Raw genomic sequence first — 22,741 nt, forward strand, 5'->3', positions numbered from 1 at the left:
CGTAAAATCATCGACATGGAGAGACTTCAATAAGACAAACGTTTAAAATTCCAGGAATCCGCGCCAAGCATGACGCCTTTCAGGTCATGTGACCTTTCATCAGATGTATGGTGGGAAGCAGAGGGGTGAGGGAATAAATCCCAGACTCCTAATGGAACAGGTGAGCAAAATTTTTATCTTACGAACCAGGGATTAACCCTATACGTTCCAAAAATAGAGGCACCCATCTGCTAGACATAACAGGTACAAAATCATAAATCATTAAACACCTATAACCATAGTTACAAGATAAGTGCAAACAATGTATATGAGACCTGTGTATTTTAAGGAGACACAAAGTGTATATTTAGAGGAAAAAGGTTGCCAAAACACTGATAATTATAAATAAAAAAATATATATATAAAGCAGCCTAAAATTAGTTAGCAGTGAAGAATGACGTCCGATTTTAAATTTAACCCATGTGGTTGAACGTGCGCAAAGAGTAAATCCAAAAGATTTCCCTATTGCGTAATGATTTGATGCGGTTCCCACCTCTGTCGTGTGAACAAACTATCTCAATACCTGAGAAAGAAAAATGGGCTACATTACCATCATGAACATTTTTTAAATGTTTGGAGACATTTAATGCGTTAGTGTAAGAACTGCTGCCAATAGCTCTAAGATATTCCTGGATGCGTTTTTTCAAAGTTCTTTTAGTGCTGCCGATGTAGGATACATTGCAGCTATTACAATCTATTTTGTATATTATGTGAGTGGATTCACAGTTGATAAATTGTTTGATCGGCACAGAATTCGAATCGGGAATTGAAATCGTAGAGGTCTTGGCAGCATGTGCACACACGACGCATCTAGGTAAACTGCATTTAAAAAATCCATTTAATTTAATCCATGAACGGGAACCAGCAGTGGAAACAAAGGGGCAAAGCACTCAGAGATAAAAGATTACCTAGATTAGGGGCCCGTCTACTCGAAAAATTTATGCCATTTTTTAAATATTTATTAAGAATGGTGTCCTGACATAGGATAGGTAAGAATTTATTGATAATGGATTTAATACTATTAAATTCTAAACTGTAAGTAGTGGTAAAGGTAGGCTTCGATAACGTGTTCGAAAATGTTTGATTAGGTTTGGGTGTAAGAAGGCTGTCTCTAGATTTTTGTAAAACTTTCCGTTTGGCTCTGTTCAGACACCAGGGCTGGTAACCTCTCTGACCCAAACATTGGAAAATATTATTCGATTCTATTTGAAAAGATTCATCTGTCGAACAATTTCTGCGAGCACGAGTCAGTTCACCCACCGGGACGGCCAATACCGTATGTTTTGGGTGACATGACTCTGCGCGCAGGATGGTGTTACCTGCAGTCGATTTTCTATATGCGGAAGTGTGAACACGTCCCTGTCTACTATCAAGTAAAATGTCCAAAAATGGAGTGACGGATTTGTGCCAGGTTGATGTAAAAAACAAATTGTGAGGATTATTGTTAACATAGTCAACAAAACAGGAAGCACTGTGTTCAGAGGACGACCAAATTATGATGACATCGTCAACATATCTTCCGTACCAAACAATGTTGGAAAAGAAGGGGTTGATGTCAGAAAATATATATTGCATCTCCCACCAGTGGACAAAAATGTTCGCCACCGAAGGGGAGGATTTGGCCCCCATTGAGGCACCCGTCCTCTGAACATAGTATTGGTCCTGAAACTTAAAGAAATTGTGGGTTAATATATAATTCAAAGCATCGAGAACAAACTGGCACAAATCCTCACTGTAAGTGGAAAAATTGTAAATAATATCCGACACTGCTCGAAGTGAAAGTGAGTGAGGGAGAGAAGAATACAGAGATTCGATGTCCATTGTAAGCCACGAGTAAGAAGTATGCCATTCAATTTGATTCATTATCGAAAGTAAATGTTGGGAATCTTTAATGTGGCTGGGACATGTAGAGACAAGGGGTTGGAGAAGAGAATCTACCCATTCGCAAAGGAGTTCATTAAGGGAACCAATACCCGCCACTATGGGTCTCATAGGAGGCGGGAATTGGCCCTTGTGAATCTTCGGTAAAGAATGAAATATTGGTGTAATGGGATTGGAAACCCATATATAATCAAACTCTTTTTGTGATAGCACCCCTAAAGCTAAACCATATCTGAGTAACGATTCCAGTTTGGAAGAGAACAAAGTGGTGGGATTGTATGTGATTGGTGTATATGTGACCTCATCATTTAGGATACGCTTATTAAGCATACAATAAAGATCTACATCCATATAACAGCCCCCCCCCCTTGTCAGCTGATCGAATAACCCAATTATTGTTATCACTCAAATCCTTTAGAGCAGTTCTTTCAGATTTTGATAAATTGTTGGCTCTGGGTCCTGTACCGGAACGTTTAAGTTCTACTAACTCCTTCATGACCATGTCTTGAAAGGTGTCCATGTAAGGACTCCTAGAGCCAACAGGATAGAATTCAGGATTTTTAATTTTGAAGGACGGTGAGTTGGACACTGTGGTCACATGTCGCCGTGTCTCAAAATCCAATGACAATAAATCACAGAAAACATTCTGATCATGGAAGGAAGAAAAATCATTGTTAAGAGACACATGTGATGCCGTGGAAGCCTCACTAGACAATGAAGCTACATTAGATTCAACAGAGTCCACTATATTGAAATGTTTCTTTAAAGTCAAAGTTCTGACAAATTTATTGATATCCAAGATGGTATTAGATACGTTAAAGTGGGTAGATGGTGAGAAACCCAGTCTTTTGGCCAAAACAGAGAGATGCGAGGAAGTAAGAGTTAATGGAGACAAAACAATCACATGCGGATTCAAGCTTACTTGTGACGCTTCTTGAACTCTCTGGTAGACCTTCTTGGATTTGTGTTTACTCCACCCCCCCCCCCCCCCCCTCCGCCTGCGTTTTTTGATCTCTTGGAATCGCTGGTGGAGTCATTTAAGTTAGAAATAGGACGGTCGTCCGAAGCCATAAAATCTGAAGCATCGGATTGTGTATCGGAAGCCTCCGATTCTGCTGAACTAAAGGTTACCCGTTGGTTTCTAGGATGATATCTCTTGGGGTGATAACCAGGTTTGTCACCTTTTTTCAAGATGGAACGAGATGGAAGGAACTTATCCCAAGCTCCCCAGGCATAAACTTTATTCGACTGATGATCATACAAGTCCCTTTGAAATTTGCTTTTCTTGGTTTCCTTAATAATTTGTTCGAGATTCGCTATATTTTGTTTTAATTTAGAGTCATGTTAACACAACAGGGTGGTGCCAGCATGCGGAGAAAGAAAGTCCTGCATTTTTTTATGTCCGATTTCACTTGCACAAGTGATTCCTTTTGGGACAAAACCAGGAAGTTAATCAATTTAGCAGAACATTTACTCAGAGCGCCATTCCACATTGTTTGGTGTTCCTCCTTTATGTTAATGGTGGGGATTTTTTTTAGACGTAAGCCTCGAGGAATGAGGCCCTTGGATAAATACGTCTCCATAGAATTAACCTCCCACCACAGTTTGGTCTCCTTGACCAGTAGCTTTTCCAAGGAATAAAGGTGCATTTTCAACTGTATGTCATGTGAAGCTCGATCCATGTCAAATATTTCCAATGCTGCATCGCAGCGTTCAATGTGGTTGTCAACGTCCTTAAGGAGAAGTAACCCCTCTTCCATGATCGGGACCGGGGCACCGGTTTCCGTTGGAAAGGACATGTGGACCGGGAGCACGACAAGTGTGGGGAGCAATAGTCAGCTCACCCGGCCACCGCACGGCAATATGATCCTCCAAGGATATGAAGAAAGCAGGTAGATGCCAGCGATTAAGAAACTTCACCTTTATTAGAACCACGGAAAATCATCGACATGGAGAGACTTCCATAAGACAAACGTTTAAAATTCCAGGAATCAGCGCCAAGCATGATGCGTTTCAGGTCATGTAACCTTTCATCAGAGGCATGGTGGGAAGCAGAGGGGTGAGGAAATAAATCCCAGCCTCCTAATGGAACAGGTGAGTAAAATTTTTATTTTACGTACCAGGGATTAACCCTATACGTTCCAAAAATAGAGGCACCCATCTGCTAGACATAACAGGTACAAAATCATAAATCATTAAACACCTATAACCATAGTTACAAGATAAGATTTGTAAATTACTTCTATTTAAAAATCTTAACCCTTTCAATACTTATCAGCTGCTGTATACTTCAGATCTACTAGAGAGAAATGTGCTAAGTTCTTTCCAGTCTGACCACAGTGCTCTCTGCTGACACCTCTGTCCGTGTCAGGAACTGTCCAGAGCAGAAGAGGTTTTCTATGGGGATATGCTTCTAATCTGGACAGTTCCTGACACAAACAGAGGTGTCAGCAGAGAGCACTGTGGTCAGACTGGAAACAACTGCATAATTTTCTCCGTAGTATGCAGCAGCTGATAAGTACTGGAAGGATTAAGATTTTGAAATAGAAGACATTTACAAATCTGTTTAACTTTCTGGCACCAGTTGATTTAAAAAAAAAAAAAAAAAGTTTTTCACCGGAGTACCCCTTTAATGCTATGAAAATCTCACAAGCAACTTCTACTGCAATACAGGCTTTCCAGAAACAAGGGATGTGGTTTGAGCATGCACAAGAAGGCTAGGTTCACACTACGGAATTACATTTTGAAATTTTTCTCGGAAATTCTACTGCAGCAGAACTCTATTGCTGTCAATTGCACACTATGGAATTTCAGTGGCAGAGCTTCCACCACTGAACTTTTGCTACTGAAAGAAATCTTGGTTTAAAATAAAGAGATCTTCAAACAAAAAAAGAGATTTTCAAAAAAAAATGGGTACATGGTAACCAAGTGTCAAAGAGGAGCTGCTCAACTGCCACAACCTGACTTGCCTCCTCATTCACCCTCACCTCCCAGACCCTCCTATACTGATGTAAAGAGCTCAGTATGCCAGTCAAGGAAGGGGCTAGGAGGTGCAGGCAAGTGAGACATGCCAGGTTATGTCATTTGTCAGAATGGCTTTGCCTACCTGAACTTGACTGACAAATAAAAAGGTGAAGTTTGGCAACCACCATAAACTCCAGGTAAGTACAGTTTGTGTTTATACACTGCCAGCTATCCAACAGCTCTTAGCAGCAAATAAAGCTGACGGATTATGCATTACAGTCTCCTAACCTCACATCTTTTGAAGACAACTAAAATAAATATGCAGTTCATGCTAGCCAAGAATAATCTTTACTGGACTTAGAAGGAACTGGTCACTAAGTTAACGTTACCCTATATATATCAAGTGGCTGCCCTTAATAGAGGGTAATATTATGTGTCTGGATGTCTGCTGGCATGTCTGTATATGTGGAGAAAACAACTTTTATAAATGGTATATGCAGTATGTGAATGAGGCTCAACGTTAATGTGGCTGAACTAGTCATGGCGCCCTAGACTTTAATCATGCCTATTCTGGAAATGCGTCCTGTTTGATTTGAAGGATATGCAATAAATCTCTCTGTTCCTGAATATACTTGGTGAGTGCTGGGATTTTATTTACACTACTACAGCAAGCATGAGCCTCAATCAAATACTGCATGCAAAGTTTTTAAAAGGTTGTTTTCTCCACGCTACGTGTGAGCAGACATCCAGGAATTGGAGGACTCAAAATATTGCAAGAAAAATACAGAAAAATAGCCAGCACAACTACTTGAACACAGGTGCACACTGCTGTGGCAAATACAGTTTTTAAACTAATAGTGGATACTGCATGTCACCCAGTAAGAGACTGTATGCCCGGCAGAGTTAAGTAGAGTAAGTAGTTTACGGTCCCATCCAAAGTGAGGCCACCTCTACATGGTGGATGGGGACACGTTTGTGCTGTGGCAACCTTCTAGTTGTACACATGATATTACCCTTTATTATGTATTGCCCAAACTTATACTTAGTTCTGGACTCGTGCATAGACTGGTGTGCTTTCAAATCCTGAACGGACAAAGTATGTGTTTGGGAAATGAACCAAACATACTGTATTTGCTATTACACTGTAGTTAGTCTAGTAAGGTCAGTGGACCTGCTGGGAACACGCCTCAGTATAAGGGTAGGGTCCCACATAACGGATCCGCAGCGTATTTTACGCTGTGGATCCGCTGGTGACCCGACCCATTTTGTGCCTCCAGCTGTTGCCACCCCCCGTTACCCCACCTCACTCCGCCCCTGGCCTGCCCGCAACGGCAATCCACCGCTATGAGCAGCCACACAGAGGGACCTGCGTGTCACCGAGTCCACTCAGACATTGCGAAGCAGCCGCAATGTCTGAGTACACCGCACATGCGCAGTGCACTCAGACATCGCGGCTGCTCGGCAATGTCAGACGCGATGTCAGAGTGCATTGGATGACTCGCAGGCCCCCTGTGTGGCTGCTCGTAGCGGCAGATTGCTGCTGCAAGCAGGCCAGGGGTGGAGCGAGGTGGAGGAATCGAGGGGAGTGGCAACAGCTGGAGGCACAAAATGGGTCTGGACACTGGTGGATCTGCAGCGTAAAATACGCTGCAGATCCGTTACGTGTGACCCTACCCTAAATCAGCAAATCTTTTTGACAGGTTGCCGATGTATACCTGCAACATGTGGAAAAAGTGGTGTGAATGGTCTCTAGGCTGTTGCCTAGTTGCCTAGAAATTTGAAAATACCTGATTTAGAGTAAAGGTGGGTTGTATTTTGGCCTAAAAATCATGATTTTTTTTTTCTTACACCATTTGGCAACTTCTGTGTATGTCTGTACCTAGTAAGCTGCAGAATTCCATTCACATTGAAATCTGTCTGATAGCTCGGTCTCCAGCCACTCCAGCCTTCTCCTGAGCAATCTTCTAAGTTCTATTATGATCAAATCAAAGCTGATTATGCTACCATAGCACCATGTATAACAGGCTTACTTACCAAATATATGTGCCCCAGAATAGGCTGCCACAGCTGTCGATCAGTGGTTCCCATGGGTTCTGGCTGTATGCTGTCATAATTAAAGTATTTGATGGAGTTCCCAGCTTCCGGCTCCCCCCAGCTTCCCCTGACACCTATTGTTTATTACAATGTGTTATGGTGTTATAGCACATTATTTTTAGATCATAGCTATTAGCGGAGTATCCAAAGTAACAAATGTTCAAAAATAAGTGTCTCTTAGGGATGCCTATAATTTCCTTCCTTGCCCCTTATGTAGAGAAGGTCATGTTTTAGAGGTAATATGGTATGGTAAAAATTATTTCTTTCAGCCTTAGTCTGCAAATTGCTTTCAATATAAGTTGTCTGTGATTCATAAAAGGGTCTCATGGGGATAACAGCAAGGTGATATTTGGGATAAAATAATTATTCTCAGGAGTCATTATAGGGTAAGGAACTTCTCTGCATAATTTTTTACAGCTTCAAACCTTCCCAACATTTGATGTACATTTATGTTAAATGTTGGGTCACGGAGGATGCAGTGGGCTTAGTAGCTGAGCCTGCTTCATACACACTAGGTGCTAGCTAATTGCTGTTTAAATGGCCACTGTCATTTGGAAAAACTTTTGACATTTCCTAGCAACCTCCTCCCCTCATGCCTCCTTTCTCGGGAAGTGAGGACTATACTGCTGGGAAATGTAGTTTTAATAGGGTGTGCAGGAGAAAGGACGGAGAGAAAATAGAGCAGTGGGAAGAGGAGGACAGTGCATCCGGTAGCAGTAAATGGTGCCAGAAACAAGCCATGGGGACTATATTAGTACATTCCACATCATGTGGAGAATAATTTTTAGGTCCCAGGATAACTCCTTTAAGCCTCTTGGGCATTGAGCATCACAAGTTGCCACTGGAGTCTTCTTCCACTCCTCAATGACAACATCATGGAGCTGGTGGATGTCAGAGACCTTGCTTTACTCCACATCCTGTACATTAGCCCCCCTGTACATTAGCAGCCTGGAGCTATGTTTGCTCCATGGCTGATGACAGGCGATACAGGGGACGGGGTATCGTGACAACCCGGCCCACCCCCTCGTGACGTCACGGCCCTCCCGCTCAATGCAAGTCTATGGGAGAGGGTGTGATGTCATGAGTATACTATGCACAATGCTGGCAGCACTCATACATCTATTTCCAAAGGGCAATCTCTGCATATTACACTGAGCATGCACACTCAAGGATGCTAGAAAGCAAAACCAAAGTAAACAAAAAAAAAAAAACTTGACAGCACACTTTCAAAAGACATAAATAATAAATGTCTCTCATAATATAATTTTTACAAAAATGTGAAGGGTGTACTCATTTATTTTAGATACAGAGTGTACATTTTTTTTAAGAATATGAATAAACCCCCTCCAATAATAAAAATTCAAATCACCTCCCCTTTTCCCATTATCTAAATAAAAAATATGTAAACAAAAAAAAATTTGGTATGACCATGTGTGGAACTGTCTGAACTAAAAAACTATAACATTATTGATCCTGCACGATGAGTGGCATAAGCAAAACAAAAATACCGTATTTTCCGGCGTATAAGACGACTTTTAAACCCGGTAAAGTGTTCTGAAAAGTCGAAGGTCGTCTTATACGCCGGGAGCTGCAGTCGGCCGGGACGCCGGGAGTATGGATTATCCATACCCCAGGAATCCCGGCCGAGATTAATTTCCCCCGTTTAGACATCCATGTGTCCGAAAGATATTTTCGGGACACAAGGATGTCCCGGTTACCTTTCTGCGGCCCCGTGTTAACTTAAAAAACGCAGGGGCCTCCGGGAGGTAGCACACGCAGGGACGTCACTGATGTCCTGTGCGTGCGCCCATAAAAACGGCGGAGCAGCAAGGATGCGCAGGCATGGTAAATTACCAGCACGTCCTCTTCGGTGCTCCGACCACCGCTCTTCCGGTCCCGGGACCTACTGCTATGGCCTATAGGTGGTGCAGTGGTCGGAGCACTGAGGTGAGGCAATACACAGGCATACAGCATCCAGCCATACACTGTGTATGGCTGAAGGCTGTATGTCTGTGGGGGAACTATACTGCCAACCTAATGTGGGGGAACTACAGCCTAATGTGGGGGAACTATACTGCCAACCTAATGTGGGGGAGCTATGCTGACAACCTAATGTGGGGGGAACTATACTTACAACCTAATGTAGGGGGAACTATGCTGACAACCTAATGTAGGGGAACTATGCTGCCTACCTAATGTTGGGGAACAATGGTAAGGTACAGTACATCGCGGTAGAGGGGTATTCGTAAATGGCAAGCATATCCCAAACCCTATATTTTAACTGTAAAAGTTGGGGGTCGTCTTATACGCCCAGTCGTCTTATACACCAGTAAATACGGTATGCCAAAATTGCAGGATTTTTTTGTCACATCCCAGAGGAAAATGAAATAAAAAGGGTTAAAAAAAAGAAAGCTAAAACCCGCAAAATAAAGATAAAAACTACAGACTACAGCACAAAAAATAAGCCCTGATAGAGTTCCATAGACCAAAAATAAAAAATAAACTTTTGTTAAGTTTGTAAATTTTTAGAAGTAGTAAAACGTAATAATTACTATGAGTAATAGGAAACTTGGATATAATTGTATTTTTATCGACCTGCCAAATAAAGATAACATGTTATCTTTACCGCACAGTGAATGGTATAAAAACATAATCCACACATTTGCTAAATTGTGAATATATATATATATATATATATATATATATATATATATACACACACAGCACATATATATACACACACCTTCTCATTCAGAGTTTTCTTTATTTTCATGATTATGAAAATTGTAGATTCACATTGAAGGCATCAATACTATGAATTAACACATGTGGAATTATATACATAACAAAAAAGTGTGAAACAACTGAAAATGTCATATTCTAGGTTCTTCAAAGTAGCCACCTTTTGCTTTGATTACTGCTTTGCACAATCTTGGTTTTCATTTCACAGGTGTGCTGGTGTGGAGGAGGAGGTCTGATGGTGTGTGTGGGGGGGGGGTGCTTTGCTGGTGACACTGTTGGGGATTTCTTCAAAATTGAAGGCATACAGAAGCAGCATGGCTACCACAGCATCTTGCAGCGCCATGCTATTCCATCCGGTTTGCGTTTAGTTGCACCATCATTTATTTTTCAACAGGACAATTACCCCAAACACACCTCCAGGCTGTGTAAGGGCTATTTGACCAAGAAGGAGAGTGATGGGATGCTGCACCAGATGACCTGGCCTCCACAGTCACTGGACCTGAACCCAATCGAGATGGTTTGGGGTGAGCTGGACCGTAGAGTGAAGGCAAAAAGGGCCAACAAGTGCTAAACATCTCTGGGAACTCCTTCAAGACTGTTGGAAGACCATTTCAGGTGACTACCTCTTGGAGCTCATCAAGAGAATGAGTGTGCAAAGCAGTAATCAAAGCAAAAGGTGGCTAGAACCTAGAATATGACATATTTTCAAATTGTTTTGTTATGTATATCATTCCACATGTGTTAATTCATAGTTTTGATGCCTTCAGTGTGAATCTACAATTTTCATAGTCATGAAAATAAAGAAAACTCTGAATGAGAAGGTGTGTCCAAACTTTTGGTCTGTACTGTGTATGTATGTGTGTGTATATATATATATATATATTAGTGTCTTTTCAGGCTGTGATTTTTCACTTTTAACAGAATGGTTAAATAAACAGAAACATAAACTTTTACGACATGTATAAACACATTTTTAAATATGAAGGAAATGTAAATAAAAATTCACTTTGTAAAGGGAAAAAGGGAAAACATAGTATATGAGGCCCCTTGTCTATGTGACTATAATGGTACAGTTATGCACATTTTATAGATGTATATGAATAGACACAGTGTGGCAAAAAAAGTATTTAGTCAGCCAAGTTTTCCCACTTAAAAAGATGAGAGAGGCCTGTAATTTTCATCATAGATATACCTTAACTATGAGAGACATAATGAGAAAAAAAATCTATAAAATTATATTGTCTAATGTTTAGCCCCTTAAGGACGCAGCTCATTTTCATCTTAAGGACTCAGCCCTTTTTTGCAATTCTGACCACTTTCACCTTAAGCATTAATAACTCTAAGATGCTTTTACCGATTATTCTGATTCTGAGATTTGTTTTTTTGTGACATATTCTACTTTATTTTAGTGGTAAATTTTCGTCGTTAATTGCATCCTTTCTTGGTGAAAAATCCCAAAATTTCATGAAAATTTAGAAAATTTAGCATTTTTCTAACTTTGAAACCCCCTGCTTGTGAGGAAAATTGATATTCCAAATACATTTTATATTGATTCACAAATACAATATGTCTACTTTATGTTGGCATCATAAAATGGACATATTTTTACTTTTTGAAAACATTAGAAGGCTTCAAAGTAGAGCAGCAATTTTCAACATTTTCATGAAAATTGCTAAATTTGAAAGAACAGATGTTACAGAACTACAACTCCCAGCATGCCTGGGCAGTCTATGCATGCTGAGAGTTGTAGTTTTGCAACATATGGAGGGCAAGCGTTTGGTCAAATTGTGACCTTTGGCTGTCTGGGCATGCTGGGAGTTGCAGTTTGGCATCTTCTTCTCAGGTACCGTCCGCCATCTTCTCCAAAGCCATTTTACACAATGGAACAACCTGCCTTTTTTCGTCCTTTTCTGTTAGACAAACTGCTATAATGCCCTTATTTAATATTCACATCTTTTTTTCTACAGGGAAAGTTTCATGAAGCAATTTATTGACCGTCAGCAACAGGATACTAGCTGTCTGCTAAGAAGACTTCCATCAGCTTCTTCTTCTTCTTGTGATCACTCAAAACGATCTGGGATTGAGGAAAACAAGTACATTGATCAAAAGGTAAAAAGCTAATTAATATATTCTTACCATATCTACAAATAACTTAATATAAATGCAATTTTTTATGACATGATTTACACTATATATCTCCTGTTTGTGCTACTGTTTATAGAAGCACAAACAGATAGGGGATAAGTTAAATACCTGAGTAACAAACTTCTCACATGTCATAGAGATCAATGGGGTCCAGTTGCTGAGACCCTCAACAGTAACCTTTAAATGATAATAGAGTGAAGACAAAGGATCAGACCGGCAGACTCACCACGTTTCTCTTCTTCTTTATTTGCGTCAGCAAAGCATAGACATATACTCACAAACTTGGGGGATAGGACGTGCAGTGGGGGGACAAACTGGCAACAGACTCCGTTTCGCACGGACCACCGTGCTTCCTCCGGCCATACTAACTTTCTAGTGAAAGTGGATTATATATACAGGTAACCAACCCAACCCACCTGGTCAGCTGACAGGACGTGTGTGACGTGTGTTCTGACGCGGCCAGGTGGGTGGAAAGTAAATCTCAAAAACAAGCTGTCAGTTCTGTGCGATCATTTAACCCTAGGACTCCCGCGGCTCCCGCCTTGATGATCCAAAGCGTCTCCCTCCGGAGCAGCTTTGCATCCATTCGTTCACTCCCGGTGAACGTAACTCTTTCCAACCCTAGAAACCGCAGGCATTGATGGTTGTTCTCATGTGATTCTCTTACATGTGCTTGTAACCTAGATGCGCCAGGGCGACCCGTGCGGATGGAGTAAAAATGCTCCCTGATTCGGGTACATAACTGGCGACTGGTTTGGCCTATGTAAAAAAAAATCACAAGGACACAGAATGGCATATACGACATTTTTTGTTTTACAGGTAATTAAATCGTTAATTATATGCTGTACTGGACCTATTCTGATGTTCTTTGTTTCATAACATTGGCTACAAAAATTACAATGCCTACATTTAAAATTCCCTTTAGGAGCAAGATCGTGCAACCAGGTGCGGTTTTTCTCATCTTTATACTGCTTCTTGTTTTTAATATGTTCTCCTATTGTCTTATTTCTCTTGTAAGCGAACCTAGGTCTCTTCAAGGCTACTGTACGCAGGTCTTCATCTGCTTCTAAAAGAAACCAATTACGTCTTATGGCCCTCTCTATTGTTTGATTCATGGGAGAATTCTGAAAAACAAAAGTGAATCTCCGATTCTCTTCTGTTCGGCCTGTTTTCTTTCTTCTGTTACAATTAGTTAACAAGTTACTTCTGTCTAACTTGTCGGCCTTTTTTCTACCTTCCTCTATAATCTTTTTAGGATAAGCCCTGTCCTTTAATCTCGCTACTAGATCATCTGCTTGTTGCATATACATCTCGGGCTTGCTGTTATTCCTTTTTAACCGGACAAATTGTCCGTAAGGTATCCCTTTTTTAGTAGACACCCTATGTGAGCTATGGAAATGTAAGATCATATTTTTTGCTACAGTTTTACGATAGCCTTCTGTGTTGATGTGATTACCTTCTGCTATCAACTTAACGTCTAGGAATTCAAGTTCTCTGCCCCCAAACTGGCTGGTGAACTGCATATTCACTGTGTTAACATTTAAATAATTAGTGAAGTCCTGAAACTGTTCTGGTGTGCCTGACCATGCTACCAAAATGTCGTCTACATATCTATGATAACTCTTCAAAAATTTTAAGAAAGGGTTATTAATAGTGTAGACGTGGTTGTTTTCAAAAACTGACAAGAAAATATTGGCATAAGTACAGGAGACAGGGGTACCCATCGGGGTCCCTGTCTCCTGCCTATACCACTGTTCACCCACCAGGAAGGTGTTGTTAGACAGGACGAAAAGTAAGCCATCACTTATGAAGTCAATTATCTCCTCAGAAACCTGGAGGGTCTGTAAAAAGACCCTTACAGCCTGCACACCCGCACTATGTGGAATGCGGGTGTACAGGCTGACGACATCAATTGACCCCAAACTGTAACCCTCCTCCCATGACACATCTCCCATCAACTGTAGCAGGTGCCCTGTGTCCTTAACATAGGCAGGGTTCAACTTTTGTAAGGGGCTTAACATCCAATCCAAATATTGGGAAAGGTGCTCGGTCACTGAGCTGATCCAAGCCACGATGGGCCTGCCAGGGGGTCGGCTCAGTGACTTATGCACCCTCGACAGATGATACCATCAAGCTGGTTTCGGTGCATCAGGTACCAACTTGTCTGCTACTTTTCCAGATATCAAACCCTTAAAAACATATTTTTGCAGTAAAGCTTTCAAATTCTCCAGAATTTTGTGGGTTGGGTCGGCCGGCAAAGGGGTATACGTGGACCAGCCAGTTTGGGGGCAGAGAACTTGAATTCCTAGACGTTAAGTTGATAGCAGAAGGTAATCACATCAACACAGAAGGCTATCGTAAAACTGTAGCAAAAAATATGATCTTACATTTCCATCGCTCACATAGGGTGTCTACTAAAAAAGGGATACCTTACGGACAATTTGTCCGGTTAAAAAGGAATAACAGCAAGCCCGAGGTGTATATGCAACATGCAGATGATCTAGTAGCGAGATTAAAGGACAGGGCTTATCCTAAAAAGATTATAGAGGAAGGTAGAAAAAAGGCCGACAAGTTAGACAGAAGTAACTTGTTAACTAATTGTAACAGAAGAAAGAAAACAGGCCGAACAGAAGAGAATCGGAGATTCACTTTTGTTTTTCAGAATTCTCCCATGAATCAAACAATAGAGAGGGCCATAAGACGTAATTGGTTTCTTTTAGAAGCAGATGAAGACCTGCGTACAGTAGTCTTGAAGAGACCTAGGTTCGCTTACAAGAGAAATAAGACAATAGGAGAACATATTAAAAACAAGAAGCAGGATAAAGATGAGAAAAACCGCACCTGGTTGCACGACCTTGCTCCTAAAGGGAATTTTAAATGTAGGCATTGTAATTTTTGTAGCCAATGTTATGAAACAAAGAACATCAGAATAGGTCCAGTACAGCATATAATTAACGATTTAATTATCTGTAAAACAAAAAATGTCGTATATGCCATTCTGTGTCCTTGTGATTTTTTTTACATAGGCCAAACCTGTCGCCAGTTATGTACCCGAATCAGGGAGCATTTTTACTCCATCCGCACGGGTCGCCCATGCGCATCTAGCTTACAAGCACATGTAAGAGAATCACATGAGAACAACCCTCAATGCCTGCGGTTTCTAGGGTTGGAAAGAGTTACGTTCACCGGGAGTGAACGAATGGATGCAAAGCTGCTCCGGAGGGAGACGCTTTGGATCATCAAGTCGGGAGCCGCGGGAGTCCTAGGGTTAAATGATCGCACAGAACTGACAGCTTGTTTTTGAGATTTACTTTCCACCCACCTGGCCGCGTCAGAACACACGTCACACACGTCCTGTCAGCTGACCAGGTGGGTTGGGTTGGTTACCTGTATATAATCCACTTTCATTAGAAAGTTAGTATGGCCGGAGGAAGCACGGTGGTCCGTGCGAAACGGAGTCTGTTGCCAGTTTGTCCCCCCACTGCACGTCCTATCCCCCAAGTTTGTGAGTATATGTCTATGCTTTGCTGACGCAAATAAAGAAGAAGAGAAATGTGGTGAGTCTGCCGGTCTGATCCTTTGTCTTCACTCTATTATTTCAACTGTGCCTCAGTTTTGACCAGAGCACCACCACCCTCATTCACACCCATCCACCTATACCACATCGAGTCCACTAAATACAGCAGTTCCGTGCCACTCGCCTTATTTTCTAAACCTTTAAATGATATGTGGAATTTCACCAGCTGGAATACACTGAGTCACAGTAACATTTTGTCACTGACATTTTAGAAGACTCTAAAAATAACGTGTATTCTATCACAGAGATTCATATATTAAAAACAATGTAGAAGGATATAATGGCTGAAAAAAGGGAGTTGGTGCCATCAGAAACAGCATGAATTGTTGGTGACCTTGGGGCTACATGGTTCTCTCTGTCTATGTGATTTGAGGTGGAGGAGTAGGAAAGAGCCCTAAATATAACACATATCAAGTCTCATCTATTCTGTAAACGCCTATGACACAACCACTTCACATATTAGAGTCCTCTTCTCTCTTTTGTTACTGTCAGCTGGCAGCCCAATGTACAGAGAGGGCAGGGACTGGATAACTCAAATCCCCATCCTCTTTTAAGTGCTGCCTGCTTTGTCGCTTACTCTCTCCTGCGGGCTGCTAAGGCTTGCCTCCCACATTTGCATTGCACAGTTAGTGCATACTTAAAGGGGTTCTCCACTGCTTTAACCTTCTTGGGGCAGTTAGGTAGTACTGTGGCTATATGTTATTACCCCTTTGTTTCCTTCTGGTAACGCTACTGTAGTTGGGTTATTTTTTACCTTATTTTCAAACCCGGAAGCAGGTTACTTCATTAGTTTACTGGCTTTTTTCGACCACTATTTTTTTCAGCCGCCGCCATCTTTCCATCGCTACTTCACCCTGCAGGGTGTTGTGTTGGAGGCCGGCCTGCCCCACGCTCCATACCTACCCGCCTCCCGCGCTGATGAATATTGCACCGTCATAATCGCGGACCTCCTTCCTTTCAGGAAGCTGATTGGGCTGCTCGCGGCGAATCGGCTCCGTTGTTGGGCGCATGCGCAGTTCGTCCTCGGTCAGTCGGGTCATCTGCCAGAGAGTGCCTAACAATCCTTCGGGAGCTGTCCAGCACACAGGGACTCCCCTCTGGCAAGGTTAGTGTTAACAATACCCCAGCACGTCAGTCCCAAAACTGAAAACACAATGGCACATGCACAGATGACCCTCCCGACCAAGGACAAACTGCGCATGCGCCCAACAACGGAGCCGATTCGCCGCGAGCAGCCCAATCAGCAATCAGCTTATAAGAAGCTGAAAGGAAGGAGGTCCGCGTTTATGACGGTGGAATATTCATCAGCGCGGGAGGCGGGCACGTAGGGGCTGGGGCAGGCCGGCCTCCAACACAACACCCTGCAGGGTGACTTAGCGATGGAAAGATGGCGGCAGCTGGAAAAAAAACAGTGGTCAAAAAAAGCCGGCAAACTAATGAAGTAACCTGCTTCCGGGTTTGAAAATAAGGTAAAAAATAACCCAACTACAGTAGCGTTACCAGTAGGAAACAAAGGGGTAATAACATATAGCCACAGTACTACCTAACTGCCCCAAGAAGGTGAAAGCAGTGGAGAACCCCTTTAAGGACAAAAAAGATAAATCACGGGCAGTTTTTTTTTACTATCAAACACCACAAACAGCAGGGAAAAGCACTTTTTTTTTTTTTTTTTTTTTTTTTTTTTTTTAGACTGTCCATACATTTGGTTGGCATCCATGATTCTGTGTTGAAATATGACAACTATAACAGATTTTCCTTTTTGTGTTGTCCTTTTGACAATATCATATGTTTATTTATCTAAACACGTATGTAAATATTTATACAGCTTTATATTTTACACATAAACTCTTTATCCTAAAGTGAACACATTTACCAAACCCCCCAAAAAACAGCTAAGCAAAGTGCCATTTCTTCTCTAGGCAAGCGCTCAGCATCTTAAATCCTTTCATAATCACTTGGGATACTTTCTGTAAGGCATTATGAAATTTGATCCTTTAGGGATGTTCTTTCGCCTTGCAAAAATAATTTACTGGTCTTCTCTGCACATCTAATGTATTCACTTTAGCCTTTTTCAAATAATTTCCATGACCTTGAAATCTAGAATAAAATGCTGTGAATATAAGCAGAACGGGCATAAGTGGCATTATATATCTCAATAGAGATGCATACTGGAAACAGAAAAATTTTCTATAGCCATGCATAATCTCAAGGGATTATGTTACTTGCCATCTTTTCAAAATCTTCCATTCATAGTTCGTGTAATGTGTAAATGGGAATTTATTATGTAGTGTGTCAGAGGAAGATTACTCATCACATGCAGTCATTTGTTAGATAAGAAGGAAGTGTGTGGGAAGAATGCTCAAGAATTGTTGGTAAAAAAAATTCTGGGAAGGGAATTCAAGGATAGAAATAATATAAGCCCTGAAAGACCTTAACAAAAAAGTATCCTTACAATCATACAATTGCAAATAAAATGTTCAAATGTACTTTTAATTATCGAGAACTTGCATATAGATCTGCAATACAAATGAAATTAAGCTAAGGTTATTTGATATCTCCTCGTTACCACAGTCTTCCATCCTGCCTACTCCCCTTCCATAGTACTTCTGCCAGTTGCCCACCCATAGCTGTTGCAGGACATCTCATTTCACACCAGACAATCACACAATCAAGTGAGTACACCCCTCACATTTTTGTTAATATTTTATTATAACTTTCATGCGACAGCACGGAAGAAATTACACTCTGCTACAATGTAAAGTAGGGAGTGCACAGCCTGTGTTTAACCCCTTAAGGACCAGGTTTTTTCCGTTTTTGCACTTTCGTTTTTTCCTTCTCACCTTTTAAAAATCATAACCCTTTCGATTTTGCACCTAAAACATCCATATGATGGCTTATTTTTTGCACCACCAATTCTACTTTGTAGTGAATGCATGTCAAGTGTTAGAAAATGAAGTCGCACTCTCCCGGACTGTTGCTCCAGCATACGGAAATTTTATTCCAATATCGTAGCTGTACAAAACATAGATCACATATCCATGGCGGGGAGCGAGAGCTCTCAGACGCGGGGCACACCACTGATGGGCTACTAGTTTCGCGTCACTGCCAACGCTTCTTCCGGCCTAGGTGTACCTAGGCCGGAAGAAGCGTCGGCAGTGACACAAAGTCACTGCACCCCAACAGACACCTGTCACACCAGCCGACCTCTTGCTCAGCACAAGTACTGCTCTACAGACCCAGGCGGCAGCACTGTTCCCCTACACTCCATGGGACCAGGACGTGCAGAAAATTTACCTGCTCCCGCTGATTACTCTGCCGTCTCCCCTCTATGATGCCCGCTCCTCAAGATGCCTGCTTTTGTGGGGCCATGCTGCTCTAAGGATCAATACAGGCTGAGGGTGAGTGAGTCTGTGGGCAGGCTCTTCTTTGCAGATAGCAGCCGCGCTGACTGTGTGTGCGCGCTTCCGGCGCTCGCTCACAGGCAGGTCGTGCCCGTGCCTACACAGCAGCCAATGCAATGTGTAACAAAGAACATAGTCCTGCACTCACCGCAATCCATCGCTGCTGTGGAAGAGGCATCATGGAGGTAGCATGGATTGCACTGGGGCTCAGAGGCAACAGCCAGTGGTTTCGTGCAAATATGCACTTCTTCCGGCCTCCAAATCACAGAGATCTCCCATAACGGGGTACCAGTTTGCTTTACGGCTGGTGTCAGAAGTGCTGTAAAAAAGAGAGTTGTCTGTGGGGAGAAAGATAGACGCCCCCTAGTGGTGGCAACTTTTAAGCTTTTTAATCTTTTAAACTTGGCTATTTTTTTAATAACATTATAGTGAACTTGGCTCTTTTTTTTATAACATTATACTGAAAAAATTAACGTTATCCATTAATCAGTACAATATAAAAAGTTTTTAACAATGACCGTGCCTCTTAAAAAAAAAAAATCCTAACTCCTTCACAAGAGTAGAAAGGAATATTCTTACCCAATGGATAAACTTCCCAATGTTAGTAAATCCATTGTTAATTTAAGATAATTCCAACTAATATTGTCAGTTTTGGTACACATACTTGCTTATAAGCCACACTGCCTGTTCAGCAGATCCATAACGGTTTTCTGCAAAGCCACATCCTCTTGCAGCTTAATGCACAAGAGAGTGTAAAAAGTGTCTAAAACTTATAAATGTGGCACAAGTCATGTAAGCCAATTTCTGGTGTATATTATGCCTGGAATCCATATAAATAATAAAATGTAAATCAACTAATGCCAAAAAGTTAAAAAAGATTTGTAAATTACTTCTATTTTAAACATTTTAACCCTTCCAGTACTTATCTGCTACTATATGTTCTAGGGAAAGTTGTATAGTTCTTTCCAGTCTGACCACAGTGCTCTCTGCTGCCACATCTGTCCATGTCAGGAACTGTCCAGAGCAGGAGAGGTTTGCTATGGGGACTTGCTTCTACTATGGACAGTTCCTGACACATTTTAAATAGTAGTAATTTACAATTCTGTATAACTTTCTGATACCAGTTGATTGGAAAGCATTTGTTTTTCCACTGGAGTACCCCTTTAATCTAAGCAACTTAAATTTTTTTAACTTTTTATTGGTCCCAAATTTATAAAGTGCAAATGTGGCACGTAGGCATAAAAAAGTTGCAAACTCTCCAAAATGTCGCAAGTCAAAGCCAGGTCAGAGCTATCTTACAAAACTGCCCTTTGGTGGCACTTTGCACTTTTAAAAGTCTCAGCTGTGACTTTTTGAGCAGAAATGTCGCAGAGGAGGGGAGGAAACATACAACATTGTGTTCTGAAGTAACTTATTGTTTTTGCTTTTGTGTGCCAAATTGATCAACCCTCCTTGATAGTATGATAAATGTGTTGCACATAAGCAAAATTAAAGCAAAAAGAGAAATGACTTTAAAACTCGCTATACAAATACAACAATAATAAATGTCCCCAACATGATTGCCTAATCAATAGCTTGACTTTTATAGTAACTGGACACTACAACCTTCTCTAGACATCTGTAGCAAATTTGAAGTACCAGAAGCAGATTTGTTGAGTCAGTGAATACTTGAGTTGTGAATTTGTCCTGCATTGGCTTAGAGCCTGTATGCTTTAACTATAGGGGGGACATCTATCAATGTTGGTGTGAGGTAATATAGATTTTACCCCTGTTTGCTTTTTTTTTTTTTTTTTTTTACACCGTTTCTCAAGATTTACCAAAATGGTGCACAGCCTTGATAAATTCTGCACAATTATAATATCAGTGAGCTGTAGAGCTCGGTTTGTGCTCTGACATCTGATACATTTGTACGTGTCCTGTTAGGTGGTGTAGGTTTGCTCTAATAAAAGTAGCCTTTGTGCAAAAATAAACACTTCTTAATTTAATTTGTGAAAATAATAAATACAGAACCACTGCAAAAAGTGGTGAACGGTGCACCAAACAGTAGACAACTTTAAAAGATGTTCTCAAATTGTGCAAAAACGATTGTGCTTAAAATGCACTTGTGCAAAATTAGCAGGGACATTTAGAACATTAAAGTGGTGTAAGTCCAATGATAAATGTCCCCCTATGTCCCTATATGTCCTGCAAACAATCTTCCATGCATTTAACATAGCCATCACTTTCTCCTGAATGCAGATTGTTCAGCAATATACATACAATAATCTTAAGCGTCTCCATTCACAAAATAAATCACACAATTATTAAATAGTACAAACTGTCCAATAATCCTGTCTGTTATTTGACTGTTGTGCTTTGTGTGTACACAGGCTAATAATACAAGTATGTGGCTTCCATTTCTCTACAGTAGACATAAAGAAATGGGAAATGTTAAGTCCTATTATCCACACAAACACATTTGGAGAATACTGAGCAGCTTGCCCTGCATCCAGTTGATAACAAGCATTGGCAGATGGTTCTATCAGTGTTTTGATTATCAAAGTAAATCCTTTGGGGGGCTTCATCATAAAACATACCAGTCACTGCAGTGATTATGGGGTATTTTGTGATTACATGATAGCTGCCTTCTAAACACTTTATATTTAGAAATATTTAAATGCCAGTAAAGCAAAAATTGGAATCATTTTAATTAGGTCATTGCATGACAGATTTCCATTATTGTAAATCCTAAAGCATAATGCAAGCTGTGTGTGACCTCAATCAATCCTCCCACTCATTCTTGTGATTCAGAGGTAAAACCTACTAAATGATGTCTCGGTAACCACAGCTCTGAAAGTTCACTATGCAATTAGTGAAAGATTGATAATAGAGATTTCGATACACCTGACCTTTCTGTCATACTTAGAGACTCTTCTGAGTCCATTTAGCTTGTTTACAGCACAAGCTTATTTTTATACAAACAGAACTGCTTGAGCCAAGGTGAATTATCTAGAAGCTTGTTTTTCTTAATTGTTTTAAAGAGGTATTCATGATCCATAGCTCGAGCAGGAGATAATAGCAGAATGTATAATGTCAAGGTGGTTTCAAGTGAATCTGTCATATCAGACTATAGTTACTTAGTTCATTAGGTTGAAACAAGACCAGAGTCCATCAAGTTCAACCTATTGTGTCCCTTTTGTGTTGATCCAGAGATAGGCAAAAAACCCTTATGAGACTGATGCCAATCGCCCCATACCAAGGGAAAAAAATCCTTACAGACTCCAAATTAGAATAAATACCTGGATCAATGTTCTGTCCCTATAAATCTAGTATTCATTATGCAGCCCCATGTAAGCGTAATATAGAGAGTAGGGCATATTCCTGTATGCTAGCATGGCACAAGTATTATTGTCATACTTTGCAGTCCTGTTCTGACCTTTAAAGTTAGTAGCTTGCGAGTAGCTTGTGCTGTGGCTGTGTGTCTATGAGGAGATGGGGGAAAAACAGGAAAGGAAGGAAGGAATGGATGAATACAGGAAAGTATATAGAGCCAGGGTTGCCTTGAGAAACGTCAGGGCCCACTGTACATCTCCTTTGGGCACTGCTGTTAGACTATACAGTCTATGAAGACATCTCCAGCGGCCATGGCTTTTCCTCTATAGGCAGAACATGGCAAGAACACATACCAAACAGGGACACAGTTCTTAGCCAGTGTGTTCTACCTGTTTATACAGTCATTACCAAAAATGTTGGCACCCCTGAATTTTTTCAAGAAAATTAAGTCTTTCTCACATAAAGGTATTGCAGTAACATATGTTTTGATATACACATGTTTATTCCCTTTGTGTATATTGGAACTAAACCAAAAAAGGGAGTAAAAAAAGCAAATTGGACATAATGTCACACCGAACTCCAAAAA

General features: G+C 41.0%; 1 protein-coding gene across 9 annotated transcripts in view; it reads left to right on the forward strand.

Annotated features, from left to right (window-relative positions):
- Nucleotides 1-22,741, forward strand: part of NALCN (sodium leak channel, non-selective) — a 657,013-nt gene that overhangs the window by 492,173 nt on the left and 142,099 nt on the right. For all 9 annotated transcript variants that reach the window (XM_056555671.1, XM_056555665.1, XM_056555672.1 and 6 more), the window contains one exon: nucleotides 11,688-11,829. In XM_056555671.1, the coding sequence (XP_056411646.1) occupies nucleotides 11,688-11,829 (142 nt within the window). The remainder of the gene's footprint in view (nucleotides 1-11,687; nucleotides 11,830-22,741) is intronic.

Source organism: Hyla sarda, chromosome 2, assembly GCF_029499605.1.
Source record: "Hyla sarda isolate aHylSar1 chromosome 2, aHylSar1.hap1, whole genome shotgun sequence".
In the NCBI taxonomy this organism is placed as follows: domain Eukaryota; kingdom Metazoa; phylum Chordata; class Amphibia; order Anura; family Hylidae; genus Hyla; species Hyla sarda.